The 23,667-nt window shown below is 36.3% G+C and overlaps 1 protein-coding gene across 18 annotated transcripts in view; it reads right to left on the reverse strand.

The window, feature by feature from the left end:
• The window catches only part of TRPS1 (transcriptional repressor GATA binding 1), a 248,731-nt gene that overhangs the window by 198,765 nt on the left and 26,299 nt on the right, over positions 1–23,667 (reverse strand). For 7 of the 18 annotated variants that reach the window (XM_023648879.2, XM_070221732.1, XM_070221731.1 and 4 more), the window contains 2 exons: positions 6,571–6,728; positions 2,467–3,395 (listed from right to left, as the gene is read on the reverse strand). In XM_023648879.2, coding sequence (XP_023504647.1) covers positions 2,467–3,395; positions 6,571–6,607 — 966 coding nt within the window. In that variant the 5' untranslated portion in view covers positions 6,608–6,728. The remainder of the gene's footprint in view (positions 1–2,466; positions 3,396–6,570; positions 6,729–23,667) is intronic. The other 11 variants (XM_023648885.2, XM_070221740.1, XM_023648884.2 and 8 more) reach the window with 2 other exon arrangements.

Below are 23,667 nucleotides of genomic sequence, written 5' to 3' on the forward strand. Positions count from 1 at the left end.
TAATACTCTATTCACTAACATCTTTTTATCAGAATGCACACAAGCCATTAACTACCAATTTCTGAAAAAACTGCATTAAAGAAATTCTAGAGTCAGCATTTTATCTCCCACAGCTTTTAGTCTCCACACAGTTGAAGTGCCAAGGAAAGAATCTTTCAAACGGCATTTCAGCAACACAAACGTGTGGGTAAAAAGGGGAATTTCAGATGAGCTCTGATTCAGTTTATGCATATAGAGAATCTGTTCAATATTTATTTCAGCATAAAAATATTAATAAGTTACTTATCTCCAGACATGTTTCTGCATCAACATCTGGTGGATGTGCAAAGTATCTGAGATTAGCATTTGGCCTAAAAGTCTATTTAGCGTTCTTTTCCTAAATCGAAGAAAGTTAACTCTCTTTAGATTTGTTTCTAAAACTAATCGTTTCTTTGAAATCATCACCTACTTTTTCCACAGATTGCTTTTTCCTATTTTTAGCTATACTATTTCTCTTTTAAAAAAAACTGATCTTAACAAGATTATCTTCCTCGATGCTATTTCCTACCACTTTCTGTCTTCTTCACTGTGAGCTGGAAGCATTCAGTAGACAGCAGAGTCTAGGATCAGCTGTTTTATTTCTAGTTCTATTAGTCCAAACTCAGATAGCTCCCACATCTGTTTTATTTCTAAAATCACTGCCCAGGAAAAGTGTCCAGCTCATTCTACCCAAACATAAACTTCCCTATAAATAACTAAGAACCTAACAAATAACTGTTTGGGGGAAATGGAAGTGTGTTTAAAAATCTGAATTCTTCCAAACTATAGGCCTTCGTAATCTTCGTTTTAGAGCCTTCCTGACAGCCCAGATCAGCTTCCCTCAGAAGCTGTCCCCAGAGTGAGCAAACTGAAACTGCTGCCGGAAATCCAGGTATTAACATCATATTACTTGCTAATTATAAAATGCATTTCCCATACTGACATTATTCACTTCTAACCCTTTTATCTAAAACACGTATTTGCTTTCCAATCATAGTTTGACAGCAGAGTGTATCTGACATAAGACAGTGAAATGATCTTTAATAAGACAGCAGTTCAAAGCTTGTAGCTTTCATGCATAATAACTATGTTGGCTTAATTTGCTGCTCCACAGAAATAATTCTATTTGTAGAAATTCACAAAGTCAGATGGAATTTTTAAGAGAGCTTTACAAAGATGAAATTGGCTTTTTAAGAGTTCTTCTTTCTATCTCCCTTAAAGTGATAAGATTGCCATTCTGACATTTTTGAAGGATTTGGAAATTACTCTTCTGATTCTTCTTATAAGTATTGCAAAATATGTTCACTACTTGTTATTTATAACCTCCTTGCCTGCTTTTCTTAATTGGTACTAGGTCAATAGAGAGGTCTTGAGCACACGTGCCATAGCTATTGAGTTGATAAAAATGACTGATATTTTAAGGGATTTAGGAGGTCAAATAAATGTGATGTGATTTCATTAGTTCTCTGGAACTTCTTCTAATCATTCCTAAAGAAGGTTAATATTAAACCTACTATGTTTTGAAATTCCCTGGCCTAGTAATACAATAAAAACCTAGACACTGTAACAGAAACTAATACACTTTCTCAAGCTGACCATGAGTTTCAACTACGCTAAAAGTGCCAAAATGAAATGAACATACTTCTTTAGTCTCAGTTCTGCATTTCATTCTATCTGAAATGATAGTCTTTTTTTCATTTCACATATTCCATAAACTAAACACAGAAGGGGAGATCAAAAAGGTAACTCAGTTTTAATAAAAGTAGAAATGTAAGCTACTACTAAATGCTTTCATAAATTATTACTGTTTTCCTTAAATGCAGAAAGGAATGATTTACTGGTCCACACCGAGGTCATTCTGGTTTCCCTAACACTTATCAATCACATTACTTCTTTTTAATCAATGTAAAATTTTATTTCCAAATTTTCATTTGCAATATGTTGCCTTTTCAGGAGTATACTGCCCCCACCATGATGACCCAAATCTAGTCCAATTTGACATCAGACTTGAGTATAAAATAAAATCCTAATCCAAGACATAGCAAAGACCGTGACTGAAGGAAAGACTACAGCGAAAGCCTTATAATCTAATGCCAGACAAAAGCATGAATTACTATCATGTATAACCATAAAGATTAGTGCCATTTTTAGAAGACTGTGAAAACATCAAATTACCATGAAATACGTCCAGAAATACGTAGCCTCGCTAATTCCATGAAAAGACTTTTCCCAACCTAATAGCAATACTAGGATTATTTTCCATGATAAGCTAAGACACCTCTGAAGACACATTTGGATGAAATGGCTATGGAGTGTGTCCATCTCTTCTCTGGATCTAGCAGGCGGCCCTGTGGTGGGGGGAGCCTGATTGTAACGTGCATATAAGAATTCACATTTCATTACTAATCACTTTTTCTGTACAAAGAGATCACAATACAAAGCACAAACCTGTACATCATAGGTCCCATTTAGTAAAACAGGCCTTGAAGAATTGATGTCCTGCAGCACACCAGAAAGCACGGAACGGTTGACCTTCTGGAAGTCTTTGGAATGGCTGAACTGCACCATGTTATGAAGGGCCAAGATCTTGCTGTCCAGCTCAGCATCCTGCCTGGTGCGGTTATGCAGTCCTAAGTGATACTTTCGGAAGTGCTTAATCAGATCTGTGGGGTCATTGCCATAGTAACCATACCCACAGATATTGCATTTAAAGTCCTGAAGCTCTGGAGACAGAGGTGCCGGGTCTGGGTTGTCATTTACCAGTAAGTCAGTTTTGGATTTATTCAGTCTGACACCCCCATCTGAAGGCACTTGTGGGTTTTTTGAGGCCACTGAAACGGGGCTTGAGCCTTGACAATTGGCTTGACCACTCTGCGCTTGCCCTGTTTCCTCGGTAGCCTTTGGTGACATCTTATGATCTTCCTTTGTCTCCAGTGAGTCCCCTGATGGGGTGCAGGCCATATCTTGAGGGTCATCTGCCTCTACTCTTTGAGGAGACTTCAAGGGCTCACAGACTCCCCCAGCAGCTGGAGATGAGAAGGCCAACATATTTCTATCTGTCACCTCATCGTGTGGACAGGACGGACGGTTTCCTCCCTTACTGGAGCTTTCATAATTGAAGCCAGACTTCTCACTCAGGACGGAACTTTTTAAGTCCTTCTCCCTGCTAGAAGATGGATCTTGGACATGCAAGCTATGCTCCTCCTTATTATTCAGTTCTGCAGCATCACTCTGATCCGTATTTTCTGACATCTGATCTGCAGAAAATTCTTTGTTCTTTCCAGATACCTTGCTTTCTGTACCTATAGGCTCCAGGGTCTGGCCCTCGCCTTCACTAGCAACGTTTCTCAGAGGGGGGTTCTTTTTCCGGACCATATCTGTAAAAAGGTAAGGAAAAGAAAGATACACGGTCATTTGAAAGTTGCACACATGTAATCTAATCTAAAACATTTTAAATATTCTATTCAAGGCTTTTTAAGGTGCACAATAAAAAATTTCCCTAGGAAAAAAAATCAGTTTTAAAAATAGCAAAAATTTTTCTGAAGCAAATAATTTTCATTTAGAATTATTTTTGTCACAAAGAGTGGCTCATTTATTTAAATGGCTTTATGAATACGAAAGGAATAATTATTACTACTAGGCTCTATCCCTCCTATTAGTTATTCTTGCCTGCCAATTATATTTTTGCTTAATTTCTTTCTTTATAATTGATGATATATATGCTTATATATTTATACATTATATATTATGTATAATATGTACACATATTATGTTTATAGAATATATACACGTCTACAGTATATCACGTTTTTATATATGTATATGCATATATAAACAACATAAATTGGAACTCAATATTGTTACACACTGTAGAACCAAGATATAAATATAGTTTCAACCAAAATATCCTCATAGCCAAAAGATAAAAACAGCATGTTATAAACAAAATGAAAACTGCCCCTTTACTTTCGGGAATGGAGGATAACAAATGTTTCATCTCTGCCCTGCCAATCAATTTCTTTAAGCCCCATTTGGGGGGCTTGCCTGAAAGTCAGAAGGAGGAGGACGTGGTACGCATCATCGTGGCCAGGCTAGGTTTCACTAGAACTCTATCCAGGATGATCGAGGAAGCTAACTAAGCCCCAGGTTTCTATGCACAGCCCAGTGGAAACAGCACAAATTCCACCATCAGGAGCACACTGGAAGTTGACTAAAATAAAGATTAAATTGAACCACATGACACTGTCATTTTGTAGCTCAAAAAGGCAAAATATTAGCAGTTTCCTTTGGTTCACCTTCATGTGCTAGCTCAACTGTGCCTTTCAAGATATTGGCATCAGTAAACAGAGTCAAAATAAGAACGCTGTGACAAATTCCTCTACTGGAGTCTAATGAATCAGAACTCTAAGGGTATAAGGAGATAAGAAACAATTGGCGTCACATCAATAAAAGAACGCAGTCACACAGGCTAGTTGAGAACTGAGGTTCATGTCCTGTGTTCCTTAATGCTCCAGCTGAAAAAGTGAGTGCTGTGAGAGTTGTCACCTCAAAGGTCTCTTGGAAAAATTCACCTGTGACTGACTAACAAAACAAGTCTTCTTTACTAGCCAACTCTGCCACAAGGACAGATTTAACAGATTTAGTTACACCATGATTATCCAGAACATCCTGAGACAATCCAAATTAGTAACATGTTGCAGTCGTTTTCGTCTATCATTCCTCACAAGCACTGAGGAGCCACACACTGGCTTCAGAGGTATGGGTGTACCTTTGCTTCTGAAAAGCTGGTCAAGGGAAATTTTTATAATATGAATCACTGAACCAATAAAATGCACTAGTTAGAATATAAGGAAGTGTTTACAAGGTAAAAATTCACTTTATTGAATAATGTCAAAATAGTATAACTGTACTTAAGAAAGTACACTGCTCTTCTTATACATCAATAATGTTAGTCATCAAGCATCCCTAGACCCTCCCTCTTGGAACAACAACAACAACGACAAAACCATTTATAGGACGAAGGACTGAAGTTTCAAGTGAAAGTGACGGTCATGAAGCAATGTAAACCTGCCTGGCCTTGGGGGGCCATGGGGAGGAGGAATGTGGTGTTCACCTGGGTGGCATTACCATTGGGCCCTAAGATTAACTAAGCTTGGTAACCATTGTTTAAAAACAGAACACTGGTTAACTAATTTATTTTTTAATGGCTGCATGTTAATGTCATATTTGCTGAGGTAGATGTTTTAGGAGACCTCTATTCATGTCAGAAGTGACAGAACTTGGGAACTTGTACCAACACATGGAAGATGGAGGGTAATTTTACCAGTAGTCAAGAAAAGGTAAACTAAAATGGAAAGGAAAAAAAAGAACAAAAGGGAAGCTTCAGAAATCAGTTATCATTTAAAATGTAAGCATTTGAGTAAAAAAATACACTGTTTTAACTTGGCCTACTAAGTTCTAGGACATTCTAGTCTACAGAGTATCAGCCATTCCTACAAATAAAAATGAGAGGATTTAGTACAGAATTGGCCTCCAGAATTTGCTGTTTATTTTTTTCCATTACACATAATGTCTTTAATAATTATTGCAATATAATCTTTCCTTGGACAAATACTGAATAACTATATCATTTGTATTTTAACACATTCTCCTAATGTAAATAAAAACCTAACAGAGATACACCAAAATGAAATAAATAAGGTTACATAGAAATCTATATGAAAGGCAGGAATCATGAAGAAATGAGGATGAAATAATGCAATTTATTAAGATTATCCTTCCATTAAAATGAAGACAAAATGGGTTATGCCCATGTATTAATGTCAAGGTGATTAGAAAAACAGCCACATTTTACATAGCAAGAGAACTAAGATAAGATACTTAAAAGTGAGGAGATATATGTTAATATTGAAAAACTGATTTTTCAGAACAAAATAATTAGAGCTTGCTGATTTATTGTTACCATGAAAAGTAATAGGTCATAGTTTTAAAACTACTCAACTAGTATCTAGAGTGACTGAGAGAAAATGTGATTGAATTAAATCATCCTTTGAAATTTCGGTTCCTTCTTCCACTGAAGAACAGAACTTCAGAACCCATATGACTCACTGGCTCCTTACACTGAATAGAGAGCCCTTAATAATATACATCGCAAAGAATGTTTTTAAGGCTAAAACTTCAAAGAAGTATCAGAAAGGTCATTTGGGTTTTAGTTTTTGTTGTAGGGAGAAGGAACATGTTCTTTTTAGTTGCTTTTTTAAAAAAAAAATGTGGTTAATTGAGTTGACTATACTTTGAAGTATAGAAAAAATAATTTTTTACTGGAATTATATCACCATAATTTTTCAGAATGACATATTATGTAAATATAAGCACATTTGCAATACTTCTAAGTGGAAGAAACTCCCCTAACAAGTCATAAGTTAGATACCATGAGACTATAGCCACCCTCCAGTTATTATCTTTAAGACAAATAACAGATTGCACCATGTTTTACTGTGTGCCAAGAACTTTCCCAGTTAACATTTTCACTTGAAAAAATAGATCACATACTTGTAAAATCATACCCAGCATTGACTTCATAAGGCATGTGGCTTTAGAGTGCTTTCTACAATTATTAATTCTATTAGTCAACTAGCAGGAGGCTAATGCAATTGTCTTAGAAGACGCTCGGAAGACACAGAAGACATTTTGAGAGCTGATCTGTATATCTGTAAAACAAAACAAAAAAAGAATATTTTCCTTCCTAAATGATGTAAATACACTTTAACATATCACTCCTAAAACACATTAATATGCCAGCACCCCTGGCTGCTTGGAAGATACCTGATAAAAGCACGCGCCAACCTCAAGCAAGATCTTCTTCCTCTCCTGGGTTTTAATAAAGCAGCAGGAAGAGGAACATCACATAAAAGATGAGAGAAGTCATTTTCACAACAGACCGTGATGTTGGTGAAATTATTTCGCCTCTAAAACCCCCTGAACCTAAGGATCATAATACTTACCTACATTGAGGTGGGGATAACAGATCTTAACTAGTAAACAAGGAGGGGATACGCTTCTGGAAAAGATACAAAGTGGACTTGCTGATATTGCACAGTCACAGTTGAAGTCAAGAAGGGGTACCCAAGGCCAGGCACCAGTATACACCATGTGGTTGAGAAAAGAACTATTTCAATGCCATCAGCTGATCTGTGTAAGACTTATCCAGTTCTGCATCAGATCAGATCTATGTAAGCCTTACCAAGAGCTACAGAAACCTTAAGCACTATGACACGTTATCTTTTAAGCTATTTTTAATATTTTTTTCACTCTCGATATATAAGATCATAAAATTGTGATTGAACCAGCTTTAAACCATCATTATACCATCATTTTTTACTATCTGAATGAAATTATTGACAGATATTTCATTAACGGTCATAATATAATTAAACAGATGTACTATAAATATATATAGATGTACTATATATATAAATACATATGTATAAATCACCTCAATGAGCCTTAGTCATCAGTTCTGGCAACTCTATTTGAAACCTTCTCATTCTACTATATAGCAATATCCCTCATACTGACTACCGAAAAAAGTTTCAAATGCCAGTTACAGCTGGTCTACTATAAACAACCATTTAGATAATGGGGCTCAAAGTGAACTGGACAAGGAGGAATTGAAGAATCTAAAGGAGATTAACAAGGCTCAAAATTGCTAAGTTCAGTCCTCTATTTAATTGTGAGATCAAACACTGACCCCGGGGGGTGTGGGGTGGGGGTGGAATAGGGAGCAGGCCTGCGTTTACATCATTTTCCACCTTTACAAACACGAGATGCTCCTTGAAAGGTGGATGCAACGTGAATGCGTAGTATGTACCAAGATACTTCAGCAGGTTAAAAATATGTTTAGCTTTCTAAACATGCTCTATCTGTATTAATTTTCATTACTGAGATGTAACATTCCATTTGCAAAAGTCTAAATTTCTATTTTTAGTTATTTCCTTCTAAATTAAAACAAGTCTAAAAGCTTTCTTTGCACTTTTAGTAAAAGGAGTTTATGTTACAGTATCACTTAGGTTTATGCGATGGAAATAATCAGGATTAGAGCTTAAAATATAATCCCAATAACCACTTTATCTCACTGATTAAGATGCTTGAATATATAAGACAAAAAATCTTTCTCATGTAGGAGACTGTGACTCATGTTCACAGAATGGCACCTTCACAGCAAAAGAAATCTGAGTTTTCTATTATTACTTAGATATTCTGAATTAACCATTAATAATTTAGTTTTATTCCATATATATGTGTTATAAATATTTATCAATACATATACACAAGAATTTATGAAATACACTTGCTCCAAATAACCTTGCAAGAGATAATCAAAAGAACTGTTCTACCAAAGAAACCAACTAGCATAGTAATTTAAAAGGAGAGCTGAGATCACACATCCAGCCAATGCAGATGAGAACTAGGATTTATCTCCATTAGATGAGAAACTCCTTGAAGGTAAGACACAGAAATTCTATGTTCTTGGTACCATCTTGACCCTAAACAAAGTAAAGAATCAAAACCTAAGAGGGAAGAATGGGACGGCAGTCCCGGTCTGCTTCCTGGACCTGATTCAAATCACCTGCTGATGTAATCAACGGCAAGCCCCTTCAATTCTCTGAGCCTCTGTTCTTATCTGTACAAAATGTCCTCTGCCTCTAAGACTATATAACGGTTCTGGTTAATGCCTCAGGCACTTTAGTTTTACCGTAGAAAATCTTTATCCAATTCCCTTGAGAGACCATAAAATATTACACCATCAACAACTAAGTGTGGCATAAATGCCACTAATGCCTACCATTTACTCAGTTATTTACTTCCTCCAACATTCAGTCATTCATGCACTCAATAAACGTGTATCCAGCATCAGCTACGTGCCAAACACATCCAGCAAGGTAACTTTCTTATTGGTCGTTAATTTAAGAGAGAGGAAGATATTTTTAAACAGCAAAGAAAACGGTTATAAGGAACCTCTCTTTCTCCAAGAAAATAAAACTTTTGAGTATCTTTCCAAATATAATTTCAACTTCCAATTGATAAATCCTTCTCTCTATGTATACACACACACATCTTTTTATATATATTTATATATGTTTTATATAAATATACTTGTATACACTTTATATAAATATTTAGAGAAAATATATATGTAAAACCTAAACAAAACTAAAGTTAGGAGAGCAAGACTATGTAACTTGACCTCAGTCTCAAATCCTGCTGAGTATGATTTTTATTAAAAGTAGCAGTTGTTATCATCCTAATATATAATACCAGATGACATTTTCTTATTGTTTTTCCAGATAATAAACCTTTCAAGTGTTTGAAATCAAAGCTTAAAACAAAAAGAAAGGACATGATCGTCTTCTCCTTAATATATGTTTTTTCCACACTTGTTTGTATCAACAGCCCATGAGTACTGAGCTATTAATTACCCATTTCATGTAGCTTTCATAAAAAAATTAAAAAGAAAAAAATAGCAAATTGTTTCTTTTGATCAGAAGTCCCCCACAAAGAATTTAAAGAATTAAGCAAGTGATAGCAAAGTAAAAGGAAGGTCAAGCCTTGGGCCCACAGCAAACTAGATAGCTTCCATATGAACAACATACAAAGTTCAGTTTCTAAAGAACACATGTGTTTGCTCATTGGTTTAAGAAAAAAAAAAAAACACTTGAATCCTGTCTACTCCATATATACAGATCAAAATCAGATTGCTTAAGTGAACTATAAAATGCAAGAGAACACTGTTTATCCAATTCACAAACCCAAGAATTGCTGAAGGAGTTTGAATGTTTTTTATTTCTTCAGATTCCAGGGCAATACTTCAACGGCAGATCGCTTTTTTTGTAAACTGCTTCAAACTTCATAAACCCAATGTCAGATCCTGTTCTTTGCTAGCCATGTCTATTTAATTTGCTCTCTCTGAATTGACTGTTCCTGAATCTTTAAAGGTATTTTTGGACATCTTAAATCCTGTTGAGATTTAAATGTCATCACCTTCAAACAACTCCCATCAAATAAATCTCTTATTAATTCACATCAAATTAATCCAAAATGATCGCTTCTATTAACATATGCTTCAGCGCACAAAGCCCATTAATAGTCATCTGGACACTAGAACTAACCCTAGCCTCTCTGAGATAAAATGCACACTATTTAGATATCGTATTTCAAAGCGTTTTGATGCTGGCCCAAACACATTTTATTAGGCTCTTATTTCATCACGTTATGCTCTCTATATTTTAAATATCTCATTCCAAATGTACTAGTCTAGGTAAAAGGAGACAGTCTGGCAAGTAAGTAATAATGCCCTACTTGCCAAAATGACCCTATATATATATATTCATATACATCTTGGATATATGTAGAAAGTTCTTTCTCTATCTTGGAGAAAGAATTTCATTAACTATTCTACCTTTATAAGAAAAGTACAACTTTTTTTTTGCTTTTAAAGACTTCATGCTAGAAGTCTAATTGAAACTGTAGAACATAATCTGGAAAAAATGAAGCATGCGCTTATGTCACTAAATGGGGTAACTAAAATAGAGCAAATATACGTCATGGATTATCAAAAGGAAAGGGGAACTGATTATTTTTCCTTTCATAACAGGTGAGAGGCAAATGTATTAAAAACTCTGATTTGAATAAGATCACAATTTCACTAAGCAAATTAGGAAACGCTACCATTCGTCTCCCCACACGTCATTTTTCCTTTTATTTTCCTCTCAAAGAAAAAAAACAATTAAAATAATCTATAGTGACAACTGTTGATTCAAACAGGCCAATCTGACTTTACAAGTGTGCATGGGCCAGGCTCAACTTCATCCTCCTCCTTTGTTAAACTTAGACCATTTCAACTGGCCCATGGGCAAAGAGCCAAACACAGCACTTAAGTTCAGAAAGAAGAGCTCATGGAAAAGTATAAATGTATCTATTTAAACTTGATGCTTATGATATGAATTGACATTTTATTTGTATGTAAATTAGATTTCCACTGATAACAAAAATAATGAGTATCACGCTTTGTAGGAATGCCTTTGACTCTCTTCCCAGCATCTGCCGAAAAACATCTTTGTATATTAAAAGTAGCTTAATTTTATTATATCAGTGTTGCTTTGTTTTCCAACCAGTTATTCAACAGAAAAAAAAATCTCAATTATTAACTCAATCCAGCAATATAACTAGCTAACATCTGTCTCATTCTCGTTCTTCCATAAGAAATCTGTGTCAACGACTGCAAATCCACTTGGTAAATTAAGGCACATAAACAGTATAGTGACTCTAACCAGATGCACACCACAAAGATTCACTAAGAATCTTCACTGTCTTCACAGCACTGGTAAGCCAAGAGTATTAGGCAAGGTTTTTGCTAATTTTTTTTTTAAGAGTGCCAAACTAGACAGAAGATTAAAAACAAGTGTTATAAAGGCATATTGAGAGCTTATACTGGTGTTATATATATGTGTGTCTGTTAAATATAATTATTTAACACACACACATATGTTATACATAACATATAACATATATGCCTGTTAAATAGCCAAAGAGAAGGGAAGTAAGTTTGTGCCATCACATGCAACAGCTGTTGCTCACGAAACCCGTAAGTAACTTGTAAACCACTGCTCTAGGGTACCACAAGAAGCAGCTTAAAAGCCCTCCCCCGTGTGAGGGTCAAGAGTCCAAGGCGAGAACCACAGGAGTGTCCAACGGGTAAGGCACAAATATCACGAGAAATCAGCAAATGCATACAGATAACGAACGAGAATTAGAAGTAAGTTCAGGATGTCATCATATATAAGTTCCAAGAAGCCAGGGATGTTTGCTCTGTATGTATTTTTAAAAGTCCATTTAAATTAATAAACAGTACTGATGGATAGCTTTCACACTGTGGAATGAATACACACTAACGAGATTTGGTTTAGATACCACCATAGTTAGTGCTAATGCTTAATGTAACCAACTTAGCATCATTTTCCCTGCTGACAAAAACAAATTACACACACACAGGTTGGAATCACTTTTCTCTTTTGTTAAGTACACTGACATTTTCCAAAGAAAACAGACCATTTTTTAAACGGAAGGCATTTTAAAATTGGAAAGCAACTTTTGATAACAGACTAAGCTAAACCACTTTTTTCTGAATCCTAGGATGAGAAAAGTTTTATGTATGAAAAAAAAAAGTAAGTACACACAGAATCTCTTCATAATTTGGGTAAGTAACAAACAGGCTCACCAATCGTCAGCTGTAAGAAGTTTTTTTGAATAAATTATTATTCCAGGACATTCTGCCTATGCTCACTCCGAGGTTTTTTTTTTTTTACTATGGTAACTGTTTAGGTATAGACAAGAAATGCAAGCATTTTCTCTGCGTTCTTCCCATGATATTAGCTTAAAAAAAAGAAATATGAGGAAGTTCCTTGGTCAAATTAAGTATAATGGAAACTGTATACTTTTTATCCCCTCTTCAGAGATCCACAATGGACATTAGCTATTAAAGCTCTGAAAAGTCCTAGGAGTCGTAGTGTGGGGAGTCTGTTCAGTTTGGAGTGGAATTTCACAATCTCATCTGGCTTTATGTCACATAATTCCACTTACCCACAAAACTAATGTTCCGCTGAACACAGTGGGAGATGCAGCCCTAAACAGTAGTTTTCGAGGAAGAAAATTACTGATTTTAAAGTACATGTCATATTTTTAAACAAAACAGAATTCCTTCATTACCTTGGCAAGAAAACTAAGACGCTTTGATCTGAAGTGGGCCATTTTGAAGGGTTTGTTTTGGTTTTCGTTTTGGTTCTAGCACAGTTATCAACATTAAAAGAAGATCAGGACCCATTATCATGAAAGACTTAGAATTAGTATTTTAAAAGAACTTGTAACGGTAGAGGATTACAGCCATGGTAGAACATTGAGTGAAACAAGGCAGGAGGTAAACAACTGCATACAATATGATCTCAGATGTCCATGCATAAACCTGGATGGGTATAAGCCCAATGTCATCTCCAAGCTAAACAGTTCATGCAGACAGCATTGCATACAGAAGCCCTACTTTTTTCTATCGTTGTTTCTAATGCTGTGCACTGCAGTTAATCAATTTAAAACACTACCACCTTGTATACCAAATTTGTCTCATTCTTCCATAACTCCTCAAATTTTATCTGATTCAAATTAAGGCATGAACCAAAATAAGGCAAAGAGTTTAATGAAATACACTATGTGGAAAGAGGTGAGAGAATAACCCAGAATTGCAGAGGGACCTACATTTTCATACAATTAGCATCAGAATATATCTCGCCCACATGCTTCTCTCTAGTTATGAACAAATTCCATTCCTCCCAACTCTACTCAGTCTCTGCCTCCAGATTCATCCATATCAATAATAAAAGATAGAAAACCAACGCCTGACACACAGTCAGGAAGTGTGTGTCCAGTGTGGACGGAGTCTATGACTGTATCCTTCCATAATGTGGCTTAATATCAGTCTGGCTCTTGTTTCTGGATGATGCAGGAGAAGAGAAATTATGCTCAAACTTGCAAATCCTAGGCTCTAGTTTTATGGGCTCTTGGATTTTGTTTTATTGTTATTGCATCCCCTCTACTCCAAAAGATTAAAATAAAAGATTAAAAATAAATTTACAAACAAAAATAAGCTAGGTAAGGGGCCTGCCCAGTGGCACAGTGGTTAAGTTCACGCACTCCTGTTTGGCAGCCCTGGGTTCACAGGTTTCGATCCCTGGTGCAGATCCAGCACTGCTCATCAAGCCACATTGTGGTGGCATCCCATATACAAAATAGAGGAAGACTGGCACAGATGTCAGCTCAGCAACAATCTTCCTAAAGCAAAAAAAGAGAGGAAGATTGACAACAGATTTTAGCTCAGGGCCAATCTTCCTCACACAAAAAAAATAAAAATAAACTAGGTAAATGCTGAAGTAAATCTGAAAGAAACAGGTAATTAATCTTAAGTTAATTTTAAACACAAAGACATGGTGGCAAGGTCACAGTAATGTCCACGTCTGAGAGGACAACCATATATCCAGGTTACTCCTGGGGTCCACAGCTCCTACTTTACTCATTCACCTAGAGGGAAAGAATAGCGATTTGATACATATGTGTGGGATTGTGGAATTAGGGCAGAAATTAGTTCACTCATTAAATACTTTGTATAGGTAATCTAGTCAATCTTCACCTTTGAATTCAATATAAACTTAGGAATCTATCTAAACACACAGACAGACATGCACACACACCTTTAGAAAAGATTTTCACCACCTGCATCCCAATTACTAATTTCTTTTCTCCACCAATCTTTTTATTTGGTGAGGAAGATTGGCCCTGAGCTAACATCTGTTGCCAATCCTTCTCATTTTTTTTTTCGCTTGAGGAAGATTGTCTCCAAACTAACATCTGTGCCAATCTTCCTCTATTTTGTATGTGGAATGGCGCCATAGCATGGCTTGATGAGTGGTGTGTAGGTCTATGCCCGGGATGTGAACCTGCAAACCTCAGGCCGCCCAAGCAGAGCACTTGAACCTAACCACTATGCCACAGGGTCAGCCCCTCTCCATCAATCTTGTTGCGGACACCCGTCATAACAGAGTAAGGGAAAAATATATATATAATTCCAGATTCCACTGTTTCACAAATAGTTCCTTCAAAATCTAATTGAACGCTGAAAAAAATCAAAAGTGAGAACTAGACTTTCTTTTTAGGCTCACAATCTTGAACGTCGATATATATTACAACCTGAATTTTTAACTAATAACAAAAATTTACTATATTATTGTTACTAAGAGCCAGGAACTATGCCAAGAGTGCATTATCTCATTTGATTTACATTTTTATTAACAGTTCTTTGAGTAAGATACTATATTTATCCACATTTTACAGATGAAGCAACTAAGATCTAGGAAAGTTAAATCATTTGCCTAGGTCATAGACCCAGCACATGGAAGAGTTGAGTGTGGAGGGGTCTAAAGCCATACTAGGTCACTGGGTTTCCCAATATATTTCTCACAAACTCTCTAGTGTCTTTATAAACAACAGTTAAACAATGTAGTCATAGATGTAAAAGTGACAGCACTTTAAGAAACTTACAAGAATATAATCCACCAGACACCATTTTACAAAGACTGCCATGAAATGTACCTGATTGGTTCCACACTTGTGTCAAGCAAATATACAATCTTCCCAGTATTTTCATGGACTATCAGGTTATCCTAACTTTTGGATTTGACTCATAACAGCTAGCACATCAGCAAGGTTACTAAATTATCCAGGTCTCTAAATGGATTTACTTCTGCAAAGCCCTCTGCAAGTCCCCTGAGAAAAAGTGAGTCTTTTGCACTATCATCTCTAGCCATGTATGCATGTCTTCTTTTAAGGTACTTGCCACAACACAATGTAATTATGTGTTTATGTTTTAGGCTACCTCACCAGACTGTGAAGTCCTTCAGACCATAAAATATCATTCTTAATACTAAATTACTTAATACTAAATACTAAAATACTTAATTCAAAATATTAATATATATCCATTCATATTATGGCTGTTAAGAAAAAATTTGTTATGAAGTAATTCATATATTTAAATATATATATGATATCAACTATTCTCAAGCTTTTCCCACGTGCAACACATCTGAGGCTAGAACACACTTTCACCATTAACAATGGCACAATATGACAATGATTATTAGAGGGAAATAGAGTAGCATATAGGGGCAAAGGACATCCAGGTTTTTAAAACATTCAGTGAGAGGCTGGCCCCATGGCACGGTGGTTAAGCCTGTCATGCTCTGCTTCAGCAGCCCAGGTTCATGGGTCTGGATCCCGGGTGCAGACCTACACCACTTGTCAAGCCATGCTGTGGTGGTGACCCACATATAAAATAGAGGAAGACTGACATAGATGTTAGCTCAGGGCTAACCTTCCTCAAGCAAAAACAGAGGAAGATTGGCAACAGATGTTAGATCAGAGAGAATCTTCCTCACCAAAAAAAAAAAAGTTCAGTGATACAAATATGGCTTTCCCCACTAAGACTGGCCTACCACAGAGTAGGCACACACAGAAGTTCTTTCTGGAGTTCACACACCTAGAAATTTCTGCTTATTGCTTATCTCTTTAAAGCAGGTCTGAAGTGCTGGACATTAGACTTCCGAGAATAAAAGCTAGAATAATGCTAAAGTTCTCTCATCAACATAATTAATAACAAACCAAACTAAGACATACAGGGACTCAAAGCATTAATTTTGTCTTTATTTGGGTTGAAAAAAGAATCAGATATCATAGCTCTGGATCCATGCTCATAGAGCAATAAATGCATAAGTAGTAAGAAATAAGAAGGCAAACTTATTTTTTAAAACTGTGAATCACAACTATGTTAGTTTAATTTGGGTTTTATACATGTCTACCTAACTACATACTGAAAATACGTAAATCACATATTTAGAGGAAGGTTCATTAAAAAATTAAGCACACTCTATATAGTATTTAATGTATTTATTAATATATAACATTTACTATAATTCCATGCATTTATATATATATAAATTTTATTTACAAATTTTCCACCATGCATTCTCTAACATTCCAAAATTCAAAATATTATGTACTAATAGTATAATATATACAAATGAATAAAATTTTGTCTTCTAAAGGAATAGACTGGGACATAAAAGAACATAAAAAAGTCTCAAACATCTGGATCAGACTCCAAGCAACTTAAAGTATCTGGAATAACATAAAACCCGCAGTTGAATTTAAAAAAGTGTGCACACACAAACACACATTCCACAAGAACGCTCATAGCACCATTATTTGAATGGTCAAAACTGGAAACAACTGAAATGCACATCAACAATAGCGTAGATTAAAAACTGGTGGTGCATGATTGTGAATATGGTGTATGGAATGTGAGGTCATAGAATAGAATATTACACTGTAATAAAAATAAACTACACACAACAACATGGATGAATTTCACAAACAGGAAGTTGAGCGTGAGATGCCAGACACAAAAGAATGAATACTTCTAATGCACGTGAATGCTGTACTTTAATGCACATAAAGTTCAAAAACAAGTAAAACCAATCTAAAGGGTGAGCAGTGAGCAGAGTGATTAATTCTTGGGGGAGGGAAGGGAACAGAGAACAGGATGGAGCACCAGGGTGCTTGCAGGGTACTGGCAATGGCTATTTGTTGACAAGAGGGAAAGTTAGACGAGTATATTTATTTTGTAATAATTCATTGAGCTACAGACTTATGATTTGTGCATTTTTCAGCTAAATAGTTGAAGTGTATATGACTGTGACTTTCCAGTGAAACAGCGGTTGCCCTGCAGGGACCATGGAGTCACATATTGAAAAGAAACCTTTCAGCTGCTATATTTTAATGAGCCAATCAAGCCATCCAATGGCGTGGAATGCTGCCATTGGCTACTCAACCTGAGCTGCAGGGCAGAAAAAGTCCGGATGTGCCAAAGTAGGCAACAAGAGGGTAGAAGAAAGAAGAAAAGAGAAATGAAGAGAGAAGAACAAAAAGAGTTCTGGACAAAAAAGATTTGAAAGGGTGAAGGGTTTAAAAAGAGTTCAGGGGCAGAAACAAGAGAAAAACAAACAGACAGCCTAAGAAGGGAGCAGTTAACAGAGACAAGGAAACAGGGGAAAGGCGAGCTGTCTTGGACTCCGCTGTCGGCAATGGTGGTGTTGGAAGGAGGCAAAGACACATATGAGTAGTTATTAAACGTGTCATCAAGATACACTACATCAGTCAGACCACAGAGACAAGCTAAGTAAGGTGGAAGAGAACTGATATTTGTTGAGTACTGATTATGGACTGGCCATTTGCTTTTTGGCTCACGTAATTTTCTCATTTAGTCCTCACTGAAAGCCTGCAAAAAAATCTATTAGCCCTATTTTACAAATGAGGAGACTGGAACTAAAATGGGGTTAAAGCAACCTGCTTACCTTAGAAGACTGGCTGGAATAGATGAAAAACAGCCAAGAAACAATACGATGGCTTTTTTCAGAAAATTCACACATCTAAATTCTGAGTATTTTGATAAGGCTGAATAAATGCTGTGTTTAAAGGACGTGTGGTAGAGTCCACCTTCATCTAAGATAGTTGCTTTCGATCTACGTAATAAGGTACTCCACAATCGAATAATGACGGGTGTTTCTCATCTTGCATAAAATGATTAGTTAATAGGTAAAATTCTATCAGTTTTAAACTTTCCACCCGGTTAATATTTTCTTAAGACTTTGGCTTCTATTATCACGTGGCTTCTAAAAAAGAATAAACAAGCAGCACACAAACATTAACAGAAAAACTTGAAAATATTATTTAAAAATATTTCACGCAGCATGTAGTATGTGTTTTGTAGGTACAAGCAGACATATAATACAATCACATTTTATCCTACAGAAATCACTCCAGGTCTGTGTGCCATGATAATTTAACACTATTTCATGGGGTTCCTCAAAGAGAACCACGAAGTCCAAGAATACAGTGACCTACATAAGCTTCAGAACCTTGGGTGTATCAGAACACGAACTGGTTGGCTGGCCTGGCAGCTACTAACGCTGCTTGTGTCCCGGACGTCAAAGCATTAACGCTCCATACATTTAACTGCTGACTACAGGAAACAGGTTTACGCATGGATGGGAAAAGATGTTTGTGAAAGGAGTAACACAATGCCTAGAAGAAAACAGTGGCGCTCTACAGTATGATTTAAAATTAACTGCTTCCATTATTCTTTTGAACATTTTGGGACACAACGTTTCATAATAACAGCTTTACCTAGTTGTTTCAAAACCAGATTACTGCAGAGTTCACCTAAACAAACAATCTTGGTATCTGGTAATAGTATTATCATCTTCAAACTGCAAATGATGCCTTGTTTATTTAGCCTACAAATCAGGGTGCTATGCAGAAAATAAAATACCATTACCAAAAGGAATTCATGAAAAAGTTACTATGCCGTGAGAGTAACATACAGTACTTTTAATCTTGTTAGAACATTAAGAATGCCATTTTTAACGCTGAAATAGAACAAATTATATTAAAAGTGACACACTAGAGAAGTCTCTAAGAAAATTGTAGCCTGTGAAGTGTTTACCCATATTCTAGGGGGGGAGAAAAAAGGCTGTAACTCCCAAAATATCCTGCACTGGTGCATGGAAATAAAAACGGAATTCTCCTCCGCAAAGTATCATCAGCATGGTCCAAATGAATTGAGAGAGTAGGACGACTCTGGAAGGTAATAATCAGGCCAGTGGATGAACGGTGAAACAAACACAGGAAGTACCTTGGAAAGTCCTAACAAGTCAAAAGATAGCACTCTTCAAGAATACTTGCTGAGCACCAGGAATACTGTATGAAACAGAATTGCTTTACTCTTCGATTGAGTAACTTAAATGTAGTATAAAGTTAGTCATGTCGAAACGTTCCACAGTTTATCCCCTTGTATGCCCTTTACTCTCACGAAAAAATTCCAAATGATTACCCAAACAAGTTGCTATCAGAATTTTTTTCCAGAAACCAAGGTCAAGTGTATCTGCTGCTATCAGTACTCATTTAGTACTAAGTTCTACTTTTTTGTGCAACTATTACAAAACTGACCATATGCTATGGTAACTGATGCTAAACAGTGAAGAATAAAGTAACATCGCATTTATTCATTCAACAAATATTTTTCTGTGGGCATTGAGTTGGTGCTGAGAACAAACTGTGAAGAAGGCAGACACGAAGCCAGTCTAGCCAGAGAAAAGAAAAACAAACAGGGCAGAGAGGCGCCTAATCCAGATGTGGTATAAAAAGAAAGGGTTCTGGGGGAAAAAATGACTACAAACTGGAGAGCAGGGCTGGCCAGGTGAACGGAGAGCTGAGTGATTTGGGCAGAAGAAACAGCACGTGGGAAAGCCCAGTTTCTCTCAAGAGAGAAGGTGGCTTCTTAACGGAACTGAAAGAGGTTCAGTGGCGTTAGCAATTTCAGTAGTGTCTGGTTAAAATTTTCAATTCTGTAAAATAAAGAGTTAAAGCATAACTTCTGTGGTGAATTCCTATTTTCCTCAAAAATCATACATGTTCACAAAACTTTACATAAACTCTTTACACAAAGTGTTTGCTATTGTACTATGGGTAAAATTTCTACGCAATTATGTTACGGAAAAAGCATTATTGAGACAAAAAATAATTTAATATTAAAAATACTATCTCTGGTTTTGATGTAATTTTTTCACTGTCTCATGATGGTGCCAATAGTCCTATAGTTCCTTAGCATAAGCAATTAAATATAATCCTAGAAATATAATCATTATACTCTGAATTAATTTATGTTCATTTATATATTCATATATTAATGTATATGTGCACATATAAAATTTATTTAAAATTGATCTCTTCCCAAAAGTTTGATATTCTGGCTATGAAGCCCAAGTCAACACATTTAATTCTCAATAAAGTTCCTGTTTACCACACCACAAACGCAGGGTATCAATGGTTTAAAAAACACTCCTGTTCATCGGGTTGGAAACTAAAGCAACATCGAATATCATATATACATTCTGCTTATGGGCAAGGGCATTTCATACCAAAATTTCTAATCAATTCCTTCATAGCGTACATATTTATTGAGCACATAATATGTTTTAATTGCTGAATACCAAAAGGAGAAGAAATTTTGAGAAAAGTATTACTTCCTAAGAAACTAGCTCCCTCTGGCTTCTTTGACAGAAGTTCCTCTAGTTTCTTTGACAGAAATTAGCTTGAATCAAAGAAAGAAGGCTCACAGTAAACATCTCAGTAACAATACAGAATGAGATAGAAATTTATGCCAAAATCAGCAGTGCAAACAATAAATTCTCTTAGAGGCAAACAGTAAGTCCTAAATGTTAGCTATTATTTTCGTGAGTATGATATTATTTCCACTATCTCTTTCACTCATAATAAACTAATGTAATGTAGTCAATAGCAGTGGAAACATTTAAGGGAGATGAGAGTAGAGATGATCCTGAGGGAGAAATAAGAATTACACAGCTCTTGGGAAGAGAAATTGGCATTGCAGCAAATAGGCGTGAGAGAAACAAAGGGTTGCTCTCCAATATAAACACACGTGAGGGGACAATGAACAATCTGGGTTACTGAAATATGTGATTGCAAAGGTTAGTAAGATAGAATTTTGAATCCCAGGCGATAAGGCTGGAGCATTTGTGAAAAACAGAACCCACTTGAAGTTTCTAAGGAGAAGAGATTAGGAAAACTAAACTAGAGGTGGTGGGAAGCGAAGGCTGAAGGCAAAAATGAAGAGACGTTAGATATTTCAAAGAAAAACAAATACATCCCAACTCTGATCATGAAAGAAAGAATAAACAAAAATCAGAGATATCTGAATGATTCAGTGGAAAGGATGGAGTTACCGATACGCATTTGTGAGACATTAACAATACTGGATCATTCAGGCATGTATGTGTCAGTACATCTTTCTGAAGTTCAAACTGGAGTTACGACTATTAGCATTTTATTTATCTGCTTCAATATCATATTCCTGCCTAGATGATGTTCTCCCAAGGTCATTCACATTGGTGATATTCTCATGACCAAGTACAGTACCTATAAATGAGGAGGTGCTGCTTAATATTTGTTGAGTGAACTTGTTATTGAAATTTAGTGAATAAGTTTAATCATATTGAAAAGACAAAAACAGAATTAATCATCTAATTTAGCTACTTGACACCCATTTGTTGTTTCTGAACTGCCTGCCCATAGTTAGTGTTATATCAAAGCCCTGCTCATCCTGAATCGATTCTAACTCTTAAAAATTCTTTAGACCTGCAGCATTTTATGAAGTTTTCCAAAGTAGCTTAAAAGCAAGCCTTTCAAAATAATCCCACATCTTCTTAGCCCCATTGGGAGCTCACTCAGAACTTGGTCACAAACTCAGTGATGATCCAGCTAGTACATTACGATCCACATAAGTCAGGAGTTAAAATAATGGTCAGCAAGACCTCAACACAACACACTTTATTTCAAGCCAGATGTATAGAGAGGAAGACTTGGCCGACCTGAGGCTTAGACTACAGCACTACCTCCCGGTAACTGCTCACCTCTCCCAGTTGCTCTCCATCCAGACAGAATTTGTGTTTAAAGCAGGAGCACTTGAAAATCACGTCCCTTTTTGGCAGAGATCAGTCCTCTTTGTGCCCATTCAAAACAATGACTCTAAGATTCCACAGTGGAGCATCTGAAGATGCAGGCACAAGGCATCAAACAAGCTGACCTGAGAATCTGTGGTAAGACCATGAAGGTACCTTTAGGCACAAGCCAACACTGCATCTTTAGCCAAAAGAGCTGACATTGTTCTCAAGTTTGAGGTAATAGGTCTTGCAAACAGTTGTGGGCAGATCTCTTTGTACTTCCAAAAGCAACTCTTGGCAAAACTGCCTCTTTCTCAAGGTTAGATAGTATAAATAAGGACAGAAATGCACACACTTACATACACCCACTCTAAGGACTATTTATAAACTAAAATCAAGAGTGGTTCTGGCCAGGTTTTTATCCTCTTCTTTGAGTTTATCTGTATTGTTTTAATTCCTATACTAATATGTATAACGTGTCTATTTCACAAAGTTATTTTTTAAAGGGAATGAAAAGAGAAGAGGACACAAATTAAACGCACAAGATAACACACACTGGAACGGACAGTTCAAGGCAGGGTGCTATAATTGTTGGTATACTCTCCACTCTTCCCTTACTGGACCATAAGCTCCTCACGGGTGGCTGACAGAGTGCACGCTCTACATATGTTGAATGAAGAGTGACATCAAGACGCCAGTGTCTACTGGGAGGTCAGAGGTACTTCTTGAACAAGTAAATTCACAGTCATTATGCAATTTTAAAAAAAGACGGCAGTCAAACATTTTTGGGTAGAAAAGGTAAATTTGACTATTTTCTCATTTTCTTTTTTTTTAAATTATTATTTTTAAAGATTTTATTTTCCTCCCCAAAGCCCCCCGATACATAGGTGTGTATTTTTAGTTGTGGCATGTGGGATGCCGCCTAAGCATGGCCTGATGAGCGGTGCCATGTCAGCACCCAGGATTCGAACCGGCAAAACCCTGGGCCGCCGAAGTGGAGAGCGCGAACTTAACTACTCGGGCCACAGGGCCGGCCCCTATTTCTCTTGTTTTCAATTTCAGTGACACAAAAAGTCATTGAAATTTTTGCTTTGAATTACTGTTTCTCTTAAACAGTCTATATACTAAAAGTACAGTGTAAATCAGATAGTGGCAGCAGAATGTCTGTAGCCTATGTCGCTGCATGAGATAAGCCCTGAGTACAAAAGCACTGTCTCTTAACAGATGAAGAGCCCTTAATTTCTTAAAGCAGTCAATACTCAGCAGCGGTAGCGAACACATTTACAGTATCAGAACTCCTTAATTCCACAGTTTGTTACCAGGGAATGCCTTAAGCAACAGGGAGATTGGAAAATACTATTTAAACATAATCATATCTGCATCTCATTTAATTCTGATCTTTATAATTACTTTCAAAGAAAAAAATTGCCTTTATCAAAGATATTTTGTAGAAACTCTTCAGGATGGATTG

The sequence above is a fragment of the Equus caballus genome, chromosome 9, assembly GCF_041296265.1.
Source record: "Equus caballus isolate H_3958 breed thoroughbred chromosome 9, TB-T2T, whole genome shotgun sequence".
Lineage (NCBI taxonomy): Eukaryota > Metazoa > Chordata > Mammalia > Perissodactyla > Equidae > Equus > Equus caballus.